The following is an 18,818-nucleotide window of genomic DNA, read 5'->3' on the forward strand; positions in this document are numbered from 1 at the left end:
TTGTTTAATAGTAACAGTGCTTATAAACATACCCGATAATGAATCAGTATCATTTGTTAATTGTAACAGATCTTTAACATACCCGATAATGAATCGGTATCAAAGCATATGATAATGGATTAATATAACATAAACAATAATAATAGCTGTTAGCATTATATGCTATCGGGTTAATACCCCGATAGCATTTAGATTGACGCTTAACATAGTTAAGCAGGTCGTCAATCTAATCTATCATTATCCAATATCAATATCATAATTATGACCAATGTTATAGTCTGATAAACATAAAGCGTGAATGAGTAAACTAATAACACAATAGAGGAGATTAATGAGTTAGGAGAGTCTTATCTTGCAGAAGCTACTAATGCATTAACAATATGGTCTCAATCCAAAAACACAATAGGGGATATGTCATTCATTTAGCCATAGATTATGAGAACTTGTTGATGCAACGCCATTACTTCCAAAAGGTGGACACCTTTAAAGGGAATGTAACCAAGACAGCAAATAATCAAAACGAAGAGTATTCAAGACCCTAACTTATTAAGAAGAGGATTACTTCAGCACGTCAAGACATATTTTAGGTGGTAATAAATGGTATGAGGATTCCCTATCTCACAAGTTGTTCATTAGTTCCATAAAATTGCATATACATATACATGTCCAACCTAAAGATGACACAACAAAAGATTGAAATGGTGCGACAATGTTCCAGAGGATTAGAAAATAGGAAATTAAGAATGGTGATAAATTGTGCTAGCTCATCAATCAGTACTTCCCTCACTCTTTTCCCCAATACAGGATCTTATCTGTTGATTTTCCCAGGTTTTATTGGGATGTATTTTAATGTATATATCTGATTCAATCTGATACTTGCATTCTTGGAATTCTATGTGTTCTCAAATTGAATAACATTATACTATATATATTCCTTTGGAGAGGCATGTCCTTGAACGGACATGTCTCTTCTTTAATTATCATAATTTAATCAATATTATAATGTTTCATCAATCAATTATTAATTTAGAATAATATAATAGATTAATATTGAATATTAAATTTTATATGATTAATAATAATATAATAATATAACATAATAATATATTATTATTAATCAACATATATTATATGTATTCTAAATGATCATTCGACTGAAGCTACAAACATTAACACTCCCTCTTAGCTAGGGAGGATGATCAGACATAATGTGTAGTGATCTCCCATGTCAACACTTATGGCCCTCACCATAGCTACACAAAACATAATTAACACTCCCTCTTAGCTAGGGAAGATAAAATCAATGCAAATGCATTATGTCTAGATTAATTATGGAATAGAGAAAATATTATCTCACTATGATATCAAGAAATATGGTATAAACAAGAATATCAAGGCACATGATATTCACCATAACTCAAAAATATCATCTCATGATATTGGGAATATTTGCATCAACCATATGATGCTCATCACAGGGGACCATAGTCTCAAGGTGTGAATTTGCCTCCGTCAGCGATTCTATTCACAAGATCTTGCGTGGATTGCCTCTGTCGGCAATTCTATCCATAAGCTCTTGTGTGGATTACCTCAATTGGTGATTCTATCCATGAGCTCTCACGTGAATTGCCTCACTCGGCGATTCCATCCACAAGCTCTTACGTGGATTGCCTCAGTTGGCGATTCTATCCATGAGCTCTCACGTGGATTGCCTCAGTCGGCGATTCTATCTACAAGCTCTCATGTGGATTGCCTCAGTCGGCGATTCTATCCATGAGCTCTCATGTGGATTGCCTCAGTCGGCGATTCTATCCACAAGCTCTTATCAGTTTGCCTCTGTAGATGCGAAGACCAAGCAATTATATCTTCTACGTTCACCACATGTATCATATGTAATTTTATTCAACAAGGGTGGTGGATATATATCATTTGTCTTCATTGGATCGTGCCTCCACAGGGGGTCGCGATCCTATGTGGAACCAAGTGGTTCCACATAGGGTCGTGACCCCTGTGTGGAGCCACGATCCTTCTACACCGGCGAGATTACTTAAACCAAACATAACAATAACAAACTAGTATGTTAGTTTAATACTAAATTAAATCGCAAGTATAAAATCGAATTTTCTAGGCGCTAAAACAGATTACGATTTTAGAGTTACGACTGAGACTAAATTTAACACTCCCTCTTAGTCTTAGGAGTATAGACCTAAAACTTAATTTAGCTCAACACTAATCTCATGATAATTACATCACCTAGGTGTGAAGAATCAGCCTGCAATTCTAAGGATATACTCACTTTGATATCCATGTTTTAAGTATTAGCCTGTGATACTAAGGATATACTCACTTTGATATCCCTGTTATAAGTATCAGCCTGTGATACTAAGGATATACTCACTTTGATATCCCTGTTACAGTATGTGCACTGACATTAATCCACTTACATAATGTCTACTATAACTTATCATATTACTAATATTCAAATTGTCTGATTTTCAGTTTATATGATCTTCCAAACATTTATAAGATCGTCACCTTACAATGTTAAAATACAAGTGTTCATTAACTAAAGAATCATCATCCTTTAGGAATGAACACAGGGAAAGGATACATAATTCATATACTCAAGTATATGACCAAGAAGTTTACATAATTTTAGACATCAATTACATTTTAACCATACCAAGAGACCTCCTGAAGTGATCAATTTTCACTCTTACTAGGGGTTTGGTGAGAATGTCAGCTGTATGATCTCCTGTATTGACATATTCCAATCTTCTAACCTTTCTCTCTGTCATGTCTCTTACATAGTGATATGGAATCTCAATGTGCTTGGATCTATCATGGAAAACTGGATTCACTGAAATTTTAATGCAGCTCTGATTGTCACAATGAATGATAGTAGGCTTCAGACTTTCACCAAACAGTCCTACTATCAATTTCCTCAACCATACGGCTTCCTTAGCTGCCATGGATGTAACTATATATTCAGCTTCTGTGGAGCTCTAAGCTACGGATGATTGTTTTCTGCAGATCCAAGATACCATAGCTGATCCCAAGCTGAAACAGCATCCTCAAGTGCTCTTCCTGTCTATCACACTTCCAACCCAGTCTGAATCAGAGTATCCATGTAGGTTCAATGCAGTGTGTTCATAATGCAGTCCATAGTCCAAGGTACCTTGAAGATATCTCAATATATGCCTTACTGCAACCAAATGTATTTCTTTGGGTTCAACCATGTGTTGGCTGAGTGCATTTACTGCATAGCATATATCAGGTCTGGTATTGACTAGGTACATTAATGATCCAATAATCTGTCTGCATAATGTTGGATCTGCAAATTTGGAATCTACTATAGCTTCTTTTAGTTTATGTAGGTTTGTTTCCATAGGAGATGACATTGGCTTACAATTCATCATTCGAAATCTCTTCAGAATGTCAATGGTGTATTTACCTTGATTTAGATAAATACCATCTGGTTTTTGCCATACTTCTAATCCAAGGAAATAATGGAGTAGACCTAAATCCTTCATCTCAAACTCTGAAGCTAGTTCTTGTTTGCATTTTGCAATGAGATGATCTTCACCTGTAATTAATAAGTCATCTACATATAATATGAGTATCAACATTTCACCTTTGATTATTTTGAAATACAGATTTGGATCAACAATGTTCTTAGAGAAACCTATCTCTAATAAGTAACTGTCAATTCTTTCGTACCATGCTCTGGGAGCTTGTTTTAATCCATACAGTGCTTTCTCTAACTTGCATACATGTGTTTTAGCATTATTTATCTCATAAGTGTTTCACCTTCAATAGTGAAAATCCCTCTCAATCACTATGATCGAAATTGTCACAAGTTGACTGAACCATCTTCTCCCTCTGAAGCTCAAGTTCTTGTATCAACCTCTTGTCCTCTTTTGAAATGTCACTCCCTCTACATATGGTCTCAATCATCAATTTGTTTATAAGCATCAATTTATTTCTCCCTTTAATTCAATTTTATTGTGCTTTCGTCCTTAAGTTTAAAACATTTCCTTTCATAAGGTGAGCCCATATAAGAAATATCACGCATGAATCATCTCTCATCATAATTCCCTTTGAATGATGTAGAACATTTTCATAATTTTGATCAACACTTTCATTATGATCTGCCACACACAGTCGTTAATAACTTTTTCAATTTACCAAATTTATCCAATCTCTTCGGTGAGATGTTAGAAAAGCTAATTACAAACATTTCCTCCAAGTTATAGCTAGATCCAACGGTTAAAACAAAAGTTACGACATTTTTCCCAAAACTGCTAACCCTAGGTAGGGTTTCAAGTGACCTGCACTAAAGTTGTCATATCTTGCACAAAACTAAATCAAATTTGATGGGATAAACATATTTGAAAACTAGAAACACAGATCTTTCCATCCATATATTATAGTCCTCATTTTGAGGCCAACCAAGGGCCGTACAATGGCATATTTCAGACTGAAAATTCTAAAAAAACTGAATTCTCCAACCCTCTCCAACCTCAAATTAAACTTCACGGGCCTAAGGTCTGATACCATGTTGATTTTCCCAGGTTTTATTGGATGTATTTTAATGTATATATCTGATTCAATCTGATACTTGCATTCTTAGAATTCTATGTGTTCTCAAATTGAATAACATTATACTATATATATTCCTTTGGAGAGGCATGTCCTTGAACTGACATGTCTCTCCTTTAATTATAATAATTTAATCAATATTATAATGTTTCATCAATCAATTATTAATTTAGAATAATATAATAGATTAATATTGAATATTAAATTTTATATGATTAATAATAATATAATAATATAACATAATAATATATTATTATTAATCAACATATATTATATGTATTCTAAATGATCATTCGACTGAAGCTACAAACATTAACATTATCATTCACGTGATCTGTGTTACATGTTAGGAATAATTTCTGATTCTAAATTAACATTTTTGAGAACTGAACCAAATAGAGAGCTAAGAGGAAAAAAATAATATGAATTATGTAGGTCAAGGAATCCAACAAGTTGGGATTTGATTCCATTAAATGCACGTGTATGTCTAAATAATTTACCCAGTTAACATTTTGTGAAAATTTAAGAAAGATGTGCTATATATTATCTGTTCATACTAATAGCATCAAACTTGCAGGAACAAATAACACCAAATACACATGAAGCCACTATTTACTACACAAAACCTCTTCCAAGTTTACCTGTTTGTGCCACAGTACTCCATTTCTGCTATCTTCATCAATCCAGCACTGCAATATAAATATCAAAAGAAATCTTTAAGATAGCAGATAACATACTAATAATAGTACATTGTGCAGGACCACCACCTAATACAAAAGAATGAAGATCCTGACAAAAACTACAGTTTTGGAATTCACCTAGAATGAAGTGAAGGAATTGAGACCTTCTGAATGACACTTCCAATGATAAATGCTTCCCGCAGATTGCAAGTGCGTGACTGAAAATTAGAAAAAATATCCCAACTAAGATCCAAATACCATTTATTGAAATCAATCATATAGCATGTCATTGACTAATAAATATAAGAAAACAGATAGTAACAAAAAATGCCTAATTAACATGCTAAACTCTGAAAATTAAGGCCCAATATTTCATATTTTAAAAATCTCATTCAGCAAGAATAACAATACTAGGAATTCCCATTTTTCTTCTTCTCAATCAATCATGGGGCCACACCTATTAAAATTATTATGTAATATTTTTATAATGGTCATCTTAGTCATTTAGTTAGTATTTAGAAACTTTCTTTTATGTCTTTCATCTTTAGTTAGTTTTAGGAAGTTTCCTTTCTGCCTTTTGTGTTTCTATACTTGATCGTTTCTGTTATAGAAAGATTTTCTTGTAATCTCTATATAAGGAACCTCCATCTCCTTTGTAATTAATATAATGAATTATCATTTCATGCTATTGGAGTGGGGAAAGGTTTTTTTAATGAATTTTTTTAAAAAAATCATGGTGGGTTTTCTGATATTTTTCCAAAAAAATCATGATGGGTTTTTCGTTTTTTGCGCAATTTTTTTAATACAAAAATCGTGGATTTTCTCCAAATGTTTGAATTCATGAGTTTTTACCATTTTCCCACAAAACGAAGGTTTTGCCGATTTTTTCACAAAAACGTGTGTGATCTCAGCATCACATCAAACTTTTTGCCACCAATCATGAGCTGTTCCTGCTAAATGGAGCATAGTGAACTTAATAGCATTTTCTTCAGTCATAGGACTAAGTGATAGGTAGTGTTGATGTGCGTTTTGTGACCACACCCAGCACAGAATAAAGTTTTCCAACGGTCACTTTACCCTCTCTTCATCAAAATCTGATTATATGCTAAGATTGCGATAAGTTCAAACAACTGACTCCAAGGTTCCAATCATGCAATGAAAGTGAACTCAGTTGGCTCGATGTGAAATGCTAGTAATCCAAAGGGACTTACACACACTTAAAGAAGATTTTGCAATTTTGAATTTTCAAGGATATTCTCAAATGATTTGGCTATGAAGAGTTTAGAGAGCTATTCTGATCTAAGAACATAGGAGACAATGATTGCTTAAGTGAAATCAACCACACTTTGTTTTGCCAACTTCATACGACTACGCACAGGCGGTGCAATCTTCAAAGGTTGTGCAAGAGATTTTCATAACAACAATGAACACCATCAAAGAACAGTTTGCCCTCTCGGGTGAATAACTTAAGACATAAAGAACATAACGCAGAATAATGTCGTAACTAGCAAACAAAGTATATCGGATTTTCTATTCATCCATAAGTGTGTTTTACAAGTTACATTCCGAAGTATAAAAGGGTACCGAGGGGGTGCGAGCGCCAACCGTCGCACCACGACTTCCACCCCTCGGTTGCCAACTAACCAAAACAATTACACATAATTAACTAATGTTATTCCCGTGTACAATAATGCCGCCAACATCATCCCCCCCAAAAAGAAAAGTCGTCTCCAGGCGACTTACAAAAATGGAGATAATGCAACCTATACAATATATCTGAAAGACTAGGGAGGGGGCTGAGAAAGCGTCCCTGAAGCAGAAGTGTGAGATGTCGATGTCTGGTCCGCCAAGCGGGCGCGGAGCTCATACACCTGCTGAGTGCATGCACCTGATGAGTGCATGCAGCCACATCCCGTTCTGCCACTAGTACCTTCTCTAAAGCTGTCTTCACCATGTGTGCTGCTTCCAGCAACTCCTTCTCTTTTGTATCCACTGCCTCCGTCGCGCAGACCAAACGAGTCTGCTCGGCTGCCAGACGAGTCTCTACCTCGGCCTTCGCTGCCCGGGTCTCAATCGTCTCTGTGCGGGCCATCTCTACCTGTGCCAACAACTACACCCTCTCGGCTGCCCATGAGGCCTGCTGACTGGCCACCTCTCTCTCCAACGCTACTCGGGCAGCCTCCTTGACTGCAGACTCCTGTTGTGTACGCCTCAATGTATAATAGGCATCCCGGTAGACCTGCTCGATCTCGCGGACAATTGCCGTCACCCGACTCTCCACAACGGGTTGACGCAGTCTCCAAGCCTGGAGCATCTCCTCTGTCTCTGCAGTCGGCCACCCCTGAGACTCAAAGCAGGTAGCAAAGGCTGTCGGGCAGCCCACCCGCATAAACTGTAGGACCTGCTCCAGCTCCACCACCACCTGCTGCAATGCTTGCGTCTAGGCGGCGGCCACCACCCGCCTACCCCTCGTCACCATATCAGCCATGTCAGCGAGATAGGTCTCAACATCCTGTTATTCCAGTGTACAATAATGCCGCCAACAAGAACAATGTTCATCCGATGATCAAATGGCTCAGACTAACCTTACACTGCAAATAAAAATCATCTATTTGCAAAAGGTATGAGCAAAAGATTTCACTATAAACAATATCATCAATCCCATTCATCTAAATGCTTAAAATAAATCTACTTTAAGTGAGGAAAGCAAATCCATGCAAGCTAAGAAATAACACAAGTGTACACCATCAGAGAACAATGTATCACATACTATCACTTCATTAGCTTATCGCAACAATTTCAAACAATCTCTCCCTCTACAAATGAAAGGGGTCACCCCCTTATATAGGCCTCCAACCTTGATTACATGCAAACCCTCATTAGGGCTTGACCCAAAAGATTCCACACACATGTAGCAACAAGGTGGGAATAAACATTAATAACCCATCATGCCCTTTATAAATTTATTACATTCCTGCCAAAAATGGCATCCACAGTGCATTAAATGCACCATTATCTACCAAGCTCGCCCAATGTGAAATAAATGCTCCAACATGAAAGAATCACCCAAAATGTCATAAATGTTCCATCATGCAAAAGTTGCCCATAATGTTATAAATCCTCCACCATCTCAACATGCGTTGACTCGGTCGCCACTTGGTCAAATATTCCAACCATGAATACGCCACTATGTCATGTAGTCAAAAGATTCTCGTCCAAAATGGACAACCACAATCTTGCTCATTAATGGCATATGCAATGAATCTGGCAATGATGGCCTCCAACTCTTCTACAGAGACACTTGGCACGTTCTCCATCTTGAATTCCTGCAAGGAAATTTCTTCTTCGCACTTGGAGAATAGCTTCTCCCAACTTGCTGCCATTTCCTAAGGTTTCCGAATTGTACTGGAGAACAAGGAAACATTTTCCAGATGTGCCTTGGAATATGATTCCACAAAGAAATATTTGTGTAATTGGTCCCTCAAGAAATCCACTGTCAACTCCACCCTGATCAACCTTCTAGCAAATAATGTGTCAACTGTGTTGAGGACTTCCTCCTGTACCATCCTAATTGAGTCCTTCAAAGACATAGATTCCATGTTGAATCTTTCAAAAGATTCCTTTCTAGTGCAAACGACATAAAACCATTGCGAGAAGTCATAAATTTCGTTCTCTTGGACAACCTTCCCCTCAATCAATGTTTTCCTAGGAACTTTCATTAATGCTCTGAGTCATAGGATCATCAAGTCTTGGTAAATGTGCACATCCTCCCATGAACAATCTACAACTTCCAAATGTTCAGGATTGCAAAAATTTTAGAGTGAAGGCAAGCCAAGTCCTCAATGAACTCTCCAGTTGAAGCGAAAACACTTTCCACCCACTCCTTAGAGCATTGAGCTCTCTTCCTTATTTCTGGAAGAGAGGGAAGTACAAAGAATGGATCTTATTCCCTGAGTGGATGCTTGAAACTCCGCATATATTCACACAGGGCCTTATTTTCACCCTTCAGCCTCTTAATCTTTTCTTTCATCTTTTCCACTTATTCTTTCATTGCCAAGGAAGATTCATCAAAATTTTCCACCACCTGCGTCATGGAAGCACACCCCAAATTGACTTCTCTAATCGCATATTTATCGAGCGCGATCTCTCATCTATCTTTGTCCACTATAGGTTCAACCAAATGTAATGTTCTAGATCCAAACTCGTCCCTTGTAATCTTTGAGAACTTCCTGGCTGCCTTCTTCTCTACTAGTTTATCCATTCTGCTCAGAAGTTTCTCCAATTCCTGTGCGAGATCCATTTCGTCCTCTGGTTCTCTTTTCATCCTTTATTTTAGCCAATCTGGAGCAGCTGTTTTGTTTGATCCTGAACTTCCATGAGTACTTGCTCCTACGAAACTTCATGTCTTTGAGAATTGTTTCGATGAAACCATCCTGGTCTTGCTCTTTTGGATTGGGAGGAAGTTCTTGCCTTCGAACTACCAGCTGAACGGGTTTGTGAGAAGCACTGAAGCTGAGCACATCTTGCGCTTGAATATTATCAAGAACATCATCTTGAGGCAAATTCCCTGGAACTTCTTGTGCGAACATCTCCACTTCTCGCACACCGGAGGAACTAGTTGGTGATTGTGCCTCTTCCGCCCTTGCCCTTTTTTGTTATGGCTCTTCCGGTTGGACTTTCGGCTGGCCTTCTTTCCTCTTCCTTATTCACGACTTCTTTGGAGCATTCTTTCCTCTACTTTGTTTGGCTCCTCCTTGTCGCATTTCTCTTTCCTTGGCTTGGGCTTGTGATGACCCCGATGTGTCTTCATTATGGGAATCCATATTTCCCATTAATTGGTAGCTTAGGCGAACATTTCCTTCCTTCAGCGTCCTGATGTGTCAATCAATCCACTGCCTAGTGTATTTTTAAATTGGTCTAGCCAAGACATCCAAATCATCACCAATTTGGAGTCTGGATAGGCCTATCCTTCAACTTTTCAAATTCTAGTTGAACCACATCCAAATCTTCCTTCTCCTAATCTGGCACCTGAATAATTTCACCAATTCCAATCATGTCAAGGGGCAATCTGGAAAACATTCTTTCTTAATCTCAAGATCATCCTTGGCATTAGCCCAAAAGTCTTACAAGTGAAATTTGTGCCTGAACTTCATTCCAATGACCATCCTAATTTTGTTATATGGATCAAAGTACAATCTGGTCATATGGAACGTCAAGTGATAAAATGACACCTCTTCAATGGACTTTTCAGCCACCGACAATCTCAGACACATTTCCACAATCGCCTAGGACAATAGGGACTCAATAGACAGCTTCCTCTTCTTCTGAATCTTGTCGTAGGTGGTCAACTGCTTGGTGAGCTCCAGCAATACCATTTTGTCTGTTGGATACCTTAATAGTTGTGTAGCTGAAAGGAAAACCCTTGGATCCAAATGTAAGTAAACTTTGGAAATTGAATGTACCAAGCTCCAAATTTCTATATCAGCATTCTGGTTTATGGCGACAATCTCATGTGGAGTTCACCTTGCAATAATTTGGTTAACTACATCGTGAAAGTATCATTTACCAGCTTGAAAGAATCAGTGTTGTACAGGTGCAATTGGGGATAGCATTCGTGGACTTTCAACTACCCCAGTCCACATCCCATGGGCCCTTTTCTTGGCAAGCCGTTGAAGTTACCCATCCTTGCCAGCAAATAAATCACATACAAAGCTCATGTAAAAGGATTGGGTTTGCTTCTGCTTCAAATACTTCAATTGTTCATTCAAGTAGTAGCTGATCAATCTTGCCCAATCTACCATCCTGTTGGCATTCATAACTTCGCCGATGAAGAAGAACATCCAGGTTTCAAATGTGAAGGCATGTGGACATCTCATAATCCTATTCAACATCATCATGAGGTCGGCATATTCTTACTTGAAGTCAAAACTCGTGATCTGCTTGAGCATTTTTGCAATATGAGGATTTGACTTCACCATCTAGGTTTTGTTAATAATCCCAACACATTTTTCAGCACCAACTTCATATATTGTTGCTGCCCTATCCTTGGTTTTGTATGTCATAGAATGATACGCCAGAATTCCAAATGTCTCACCAATTGCTTCGGCGGTCAGGTTGGCTAGAAGCTTGTCGTCTGATGTTAAAATTGCCCTTCTTTCGGGATTATAATGTTTTGCACATTCTAAGATCAGTTCTGGGCATTGGACGGCTCAAGGGAAACCACCGGTTGAGACATTTCTGCTCTTCAGAAATTTGACAGCAGTGGGTGATGGAGCACGTCCAACTATTCCAAAAATATTGTTCCGGAAAGCTCCCAATTGGAAAGTTCCCAAGTTGGTATCGCTGATTTCCTTCCACTTAGAAATAATCTTGGATTCTGGAAGGAATCCTTTCATCTCGTTCTTAATCTACGCCTACCGGGAAGTGTTTGCAGCCTTGCTAGATTCCGCCATTACTACAAAACAAAATAAATTTTACATTAAAATCATTGTAGGGAATTAAATAAAATGATGGAGAAGAAATTCCAGCATGTAAATTCCCAATGTGGAATAAAATAGAACCTCTGCAAACAAGAACTTCTTAGAAATAAATAAATTCTTCAAATCTAATTTTTCTCCACCTCTCTCCGACTTCAAATTTCTCCAAAAACCTACGTGAGAAATGAATTTTGATTCATCGTTTAAATAGAATTTCCCCACCAAGTTGCTAAATTGGCGAGAAGTTAAACTTAGCAGCTACATTCAAAATGCATCATACTTTCCTTAATAACTTGCCATGCAAACGGGTCCTGTCATTAAGGTTGAGTTTGAAAATGAAAATTTCCATAATGTCTCAAGTTACGTGTCATAAATGCGGAATATTCCCTTTGCATGTCGCCAACTCACTGATTGTGAAAATCTTTCCATTTTGACTTCAAAAGGAGATTTTAAAAGATTTTCTTTTCCACCTAGAATTTTGACAACTTTATCCACTTGGAAAGAAATCTTGTTCATCTGGATTTTTGGAGAGAGAAAATTCCTAGAGATAAAATTTTATCCTGGAAGAATTTTTTCATGTTTTTGAATTTGCCTTGTCCCGAAGGAGATTTTTTTATCAATGTCACTTTTCCTACTTTTTAGGAATTTTTCACTTTTAAGCTCTGGACTTTCATTAGAGAAAATTCTCTCTTAGCCAATTTTTCCTTGCCTTGAAATTTCTTCACCAACGATGATGTATGCAGATCTGAAGTTGCTGCTTCTAATGTGAATATATATACTTGCGACGGAATAAAGACTACTGCTCCAGATATATCAATTGATGTATGCAGCTTCTGGGTGCCTTTCCCAATATATGTCTTGCTCCTTATGCAACCGATGGGGTGCCTTAATGACAAACTGCTCTTAAAGAGCAAATCCAGATGGATATAGAAAAGAGGTATATCTCCTTCGATGTCTGCTTGGATTTGTTTGAACCTGCCTTTAAACCTTGAAAACCAAAAGGTTTGCATCCCTTGAGTTTGATGAGTCAAGTCTCTTCTTGATCGATCTCCTCATGACCATTAGTTTATTTAAATCAATTGTCTTATGGTTTATGTAATCGCTGATACTACAAATCACTATCGTTTTTTATTATTAATGATACGATTAAAGGGTGTTGATTATGTAAGTCGTGGTCTTAACAATTGCTGACTAATCACTTGATTAGTCTCTTCTCCTTAGATTGATCTTTATCATTAACCGATGCTTGTTATCATATCCTATGTACAGATTATATCATCCTTGATAAAAGGAATCTCTATTTATTATTGGTCTTACTTATCATTGATGTAATTGCTCTTTCTTATCCTCTGTCGATTGTTACTTTCAGATACTGTCAGATTACATGACTGGTGATGATGCCAATAATTGGTCTTCATTACACTTGATGATGGTCTCTATAGATGTTATCCAACTTAATCGATCTTCTAGACCTTGTTCATCATTATTTTCTCATAAATCTTACTGCCCGAGTACTAATCAATGGAATTGTATTCATGAGCCTTCACATATGTATGATGATTGATGCGCACTATTCAACAGCCGCTTCCCATTGCTGCTTTATGAAGATGTTTAATACTAGAAAATCATGAAGTCTTATTAATAAGACGATTTTCTGAGCATGGATTTCCCTTTTCATTCTTCTTTCCAGATGGGGGTATGACAAAAAGGGAGAAGAATTCATTTGAAAGATTGAAGAAAATACCAAAGTCGTGTTGAAATAATAGCTAGTTCGGATCAAATCTAAGTATTACTTGTACTGGGTTGGACCCAAACGCATTATGTAACTTGTAATTTGGTTTGGCCCGATAATGGGCGATGTAACTTGTGAATAGGGCTAACCCTATAATGACTAATGTAACTTGTAAATGAGTCCAACCCTATAATGGGCATTGTAACTTGTATATGGAAATAGGGCAGACCCTATCACATGTAACTCGGAATTTATATTGGTCCGACCCTATAGTTGTAACTTGTAATTTAACTCTATGTTTTGGCGCCAAGTTGAAAGGGCCGACCTGAGTTGTCTAGGTGAATTGGACACATATATATTTGAAGTCTTTTGCAAGTATCAAATGCATCTGTTCAACAATCAGTGACTACTATCTTGTAATCAGCAAATTGGTTCCTCTGCATCAGCGACTTCATTCAAGATTGAAGACTGCATTATCTAGGGCAACAAATGCATGTATAGGGGTAGCGAACTTCTCCTTGAGGCTGCGATTGATCAGCTTCATTGATCAGCAAACCTGGAGCAGCATTCTTGGTTAGCAAATTCTTTCTGCAAGTAGTGATCTTATACCTTCAACAAGTGACCTGATCCAAGGACAGCGAACTCTCTCTCAGGGATAGCGAATGTGTCTTTTGATGCAATAAATCATCTTCATGTCTAGCGAATCACCATAGCAATCTGTCCTCCTGCCAAGCGAAGGATCTGCACTTCTCTGTCTGATCAGCAATCACCTACAGCAGGAATCCTTCAGATAAGTCTGAGTGTTGTTCATCTCACTGTGTGCTGTAATTCAGATTATTATCTGTTGATTATATTGCTTCAAGTGTGTAGCAAAGTTGTAAGACTTCTACCGATTTTGACATAATACAAACTGAGAATTTGTTGCTGGGTTTTTCACCTCCAAGAGGGAGGTTTTCCCAAGGTACCCTTGTGCTTTCTGTGTTCTTTGTGTTGATTTTTTGTCATTGCTATCTAAATTTAACAGTTTGATCCTAAAATTAACATGGTATCAGAGCAGGTTCCTTCTATAAAGCCTAACAGCTTGAAGGTAGATCTTGTATTACTTCTTTTGCAGGACTAGGGCTAGCATGAATCAGCAACAAATCTGGACAATATACCTCTTGGAAAATTGAGGGCATCGATGGGATGATAGCAAGAATAAGATTTCAGTTGTAGGGTCCACTTGGTTTGGAGATTTGCATCTGATTGCCTTATTGTTATTGGTGTCTTATCTAGTGCACAAAGTTCTCTTGCTTGTTAACTACTTCATCTGAAGGTGCTTTCATATGTCGGTTTGTGCACTTGTTTTCAGATCTTAGTATTGCATAACTTTCTTCCTAGGGTTTGTAACAATCACCCTAGTTCGAGCTTTGTTCTTGTTCTAATCCAGTTTGAAGTATTGAAGTTAGTTATGTCGTACTCTCTATTTTGAGTATGTTTATCTCTCAGCCTATTTGATGTGGTTTGCTATGAATATGTAATGATCCAAATTGATGCATTGATCTAAATACATCCTTGGCACTTAAGACTTCAGCATGTGTATTCAGATATAAATCTAGGAGTATTATGATGGATATATCAGCAAGCACTAATAGGAAGATGAATAAATTTATAGGAGATTCAGAGACATGGAACCTTAGTCATTGGTGTGGTAGGCATGTAAAGGTAAGATGTCTTAGTCATCCTATTTAGTATCTATGCCCAATGATGACCTTACTATCTTCATATTATGATCTGATCCTTAATGATAATTGTTGCATAGTTTTGATGCACCATATTCTATCTAAGTATTGAAATGCTCAATAGTCTTGCGGATCTGGAATTATATACTCTTATGGTGTGTCTCTTGATTTGCATCAAATCTTTTTATGGGCTGTATTTTCTGTTCTCTGAGTGTTTTATGTTTGGATAAGGTTGTCATGTAGGGTTGTGACTGTGCAACTCTTGGTTCTCATCAGCTCTTCGTAAAGCTCTCATGATCCTTGTTATACTTTTATTATAACCTTGCTCTGCTCCTCTTGTGTAGAGGATTCCCTTTAGCTCTAATGCATTTTTGTCATGGCTTTCACCATCCTCACACAATATTCATTGTGATATTATCTCTTCAATTTGAGCATACTGCCTATTACATTCTTTGAAGTAAGTATTCTCTTGATGATGAAACCTAAGATGAATGAGGTATCTAACTTATTGAAGTTGGCTTTTGAGCATACACTTGTGCTCAACTACAATGTGTATCTTTTTGAGTGGTTGATACTCATATCTGATTTTACGCATTAGCTGGAAAGACAATTTGGCTTATATACCTTGCTTATGGATTTTGTAAAATGTTTTCTGAAGTCATACACTTACCTTAGTTTTCTGATATAGCTAACTCTCTGTTATTCAACTATGGAAAACAATTTTAGAATGTTGTATAGCTTTACACTATCGTTGAAGTTGATTATAGATTTTGGAATGTCAAAACTGCTGTGACAGATTTCTCTGTGATCAGCACTGAGTTTCCAATCGTAGCCCTTGATCCCTAATGAGTATGTGATTCTTATTAAATATATATTTGAATGGCTGAATGGTTGCACCCTTTTGTTTGGTGATGGATACAACCTTTCCTTGATCACACCTTTCTCTTTACTCTTTAGACAAATCGTCCCTCTTGATTAATGTGCTGACTAACAATTAATATTTTAACATTCACATCGCTGCTGTTAATTATCGAACTTAGTAATCGCTATTCATTAATAGGCATCCCCTTGTAAATTACTTGTTCAATCTGTAATGGTCATTGCTGCATATATCAGTAATCTATTTAATTGTTGCAAAGGCAGACAGATCTAATGCAGACATGTCTGCCACTACTAATACCTATTTAATAATGACACAATTAATCCAACTTACCATTCAAACAGTTGATTTAAAAGAAATATTAAATGCTACTGTTGTCAATTGGTATATACATTATCACCTCAGGATGTGTATGGTTTTGTTTTATTAATCTAGTTTATTAATACAAAATTGGGGGCATGACAATATATAACAGATAGTGTGATATGAATATAATGCATTATCAAATAATTCAGTTAACTATTAATGAGAATGTATGATTAATATGGAGAAGATTCCTTCAAAGCTTCATCCAATTTGTTGTCCCTTTATGGAGAGGAGATATGGGCATATAACGAAAGCAAGTAGCCAGATTCCATTCGGGTTAAGTTAGGAGGCCGAATGACGGATGTACTTCCGTGCCCCTGAACTTGATGTATAGGCTTAAGGTGCCTTGTATGATCTCCCGTGGGCTTCATAGCGTGGATGGGTCATTGGGTTAAGCTTGAAGGGAATCCACATGCACATTATGTAAACTACAATGATGATTAAGATAATGTTCCTAACCCTAGTAGGAAAGATTGATCTTATATCGAACACGGTTAAGGGGCCTCAATCGGAATCTAATAGGTAAAGTTATACCTCTAGCCATCTTACATATCTTATTTGAAAGGAATTTGTGATTTTAGGGCATTTACAAAAGGGGATATTACACTTCAAGTGCATACAAAAAGGCAAAATAATTGGAATAAGTACACTTATATATGCATGTGCAAGTTTGTGTGTAGTTATCTATTAATTTATAATTACTGTACATATATACATGCATTACATAAATTAATGCATACTAAATAATACAAATACTGAAATACATATACTGAATATGTACATATGTCTGTATATGCATATATAAATGTATGTAGTATGTACCTATGAAAATCATGTGTGCATATGCACCTATTAAAAACATTTACACAGACGAACAATCTCACTTTTATGTAGGCGCATGTGTATTATAAATGTCTACCCACAAGCACGCATAAAGCCAAACTGCACAAATACATGGTAAATATGTAATACTTAACTTTAATTAATAAAAAAACTAGTTAGTAATATACCAGGCACGTCAACAAAAGGATAGAAGTGATAGGAAACAAGGATATACATATGAGTCAAAAAGCATGTACCACAGGTCATGTCTCTTGATAGCGTCTCTCAAAGGCTAACTCTATTAATTTGATTCATGACACACCCTCCAATGTTCAAAAAGCTTTTACCTTGACATATAATTAGAATACAATAAAAAAAAGTATTTTCTAGCCTTCCATGATAGAGATGCATAGAATCTGTATCAATCCATCCTAGATGAATCTTAGAAGGCTTCAAATAGCATCATATATTAACACCCATATTGAAACAATTGGTAGTTTTTGACATCTGAATAGAATCATCTATTGATAGTCAGGAGGCCAAGATGGCTTAATCTAAGGTTCTATTAGACTTGCTGACTAATACACTTAATCTTTGCCACAGTTCGATTATGGGACGAGGTGACCAGTGCTTGTTCTCACAGTTGCACTTTAAAAAAAAGGATCAAAACCAACGAAGCCAACATATTGGAGGAATTTACTTTTAGAAGTGGCCAAATACCAATGGAATCCAACCTCCAATAGGCTTATAGATTAAATTAAATTTTGATGAAGCTACTAAGAATAACCCTAGTCTTTTAGGTGGGAGAGCTCTCCTTGGAAATGACAAAATAGAAGTGCTACCCTCTGTGCTTAATTCACAAAAAATTAAAACTAACAATCTCACAAAAGCTGAAGGGATAGTGATTGGGCTTTAACTAGGAGTTTAAACTCAAGTTTGCAATCTCATTATGAAAGGGCATTCAAAACCTATTACTAATGGTTTGAAAGGCAGATATATTACTCATTGGAGACCCTAAAATTTTCTCTCGAAGGCTAAGTTTCTTCTTCAATGTTTGAAAGCCTTTTGTCTTTTATGATCAAGAAAGGAAGAAAACAATGCCTGTAATTGATTGGCTAAACTTAATCCTAAGGAAGGTTTCCATTCCTTTATCTCTAGACAGAAGTAATATCATTAAGGAATCAGCTTTCAGTGATTTTAATAAAATCACTAACATTATTGGAAAGGAGGCTTCTTGTCCCTTTTAGCTCCTTTACTTTGGTTTCTAAAATTTCAATTCTAGATTTTCATTGAATCTGAGCTATATTTCCATTTCATCCCCACCTATTCTCATGCCTTTTGCCCTTAGCAAAATGTGGCTCTTTCTATTTATGCCCCTCCTTCCCTTTTTTCTCTACCCTTGCATGGCATTTTCATCCTTATCCTTCTTGTTAGTGGGTTTCTCTTTCACTTGGTCTGTGCCTTTCTATGATGGGAGCTTTGAATGCCTTTTCCATCTTATCAATAGTGTTTTTGGCAGTCTCTATTAATCTTCTCCCT

At 36.8% G+C, this 18,818-nt stretch overlaps 1 protein-coding gene across 1 annotated transcript in view; it reads right to left on the bottom strand.

Annotated features, from left to right (window-relative positions):
- The window catches only part of LOC131059365 (bystin), a 117,991-nt gene that overhangs the window by 18,255 nt on the left and 80,918 nt on the right, over positions 1 to 18,818 (bottom strand). Inside the window, exons 7-8 of the mRNA XM_057992593.2 lie at positions 5,421 to 5,500; positions 5,244 to 5,291 (exon numbers count right to left, since the gene is read on the bottom strand). Coding sequence (XP_057848576.2) covers positions 5,244 to 5,291; positions 5,421 to 5,500 — 128 coding nt within the window. The remainder of the gene's footprint in view (positions 1 to 5,243; positions 5,292 to 5,420; positions 5,501 to 18,818) is intronic.

The sequence above is a fragment of the Cryptomeria japonica genome, chromosome 9, assembly GCF_030272615.1.
Source record: "Cryptomeria japonica chromosome 9, Sugi_1.0, whole genome shotgun sequence".
NCBI lineage: Eukaryota > Viridiplantae > Streptophyta > Pinopsida > Cupressales > Cupressaceae > Cryptomeria > Cryptomeria japonica.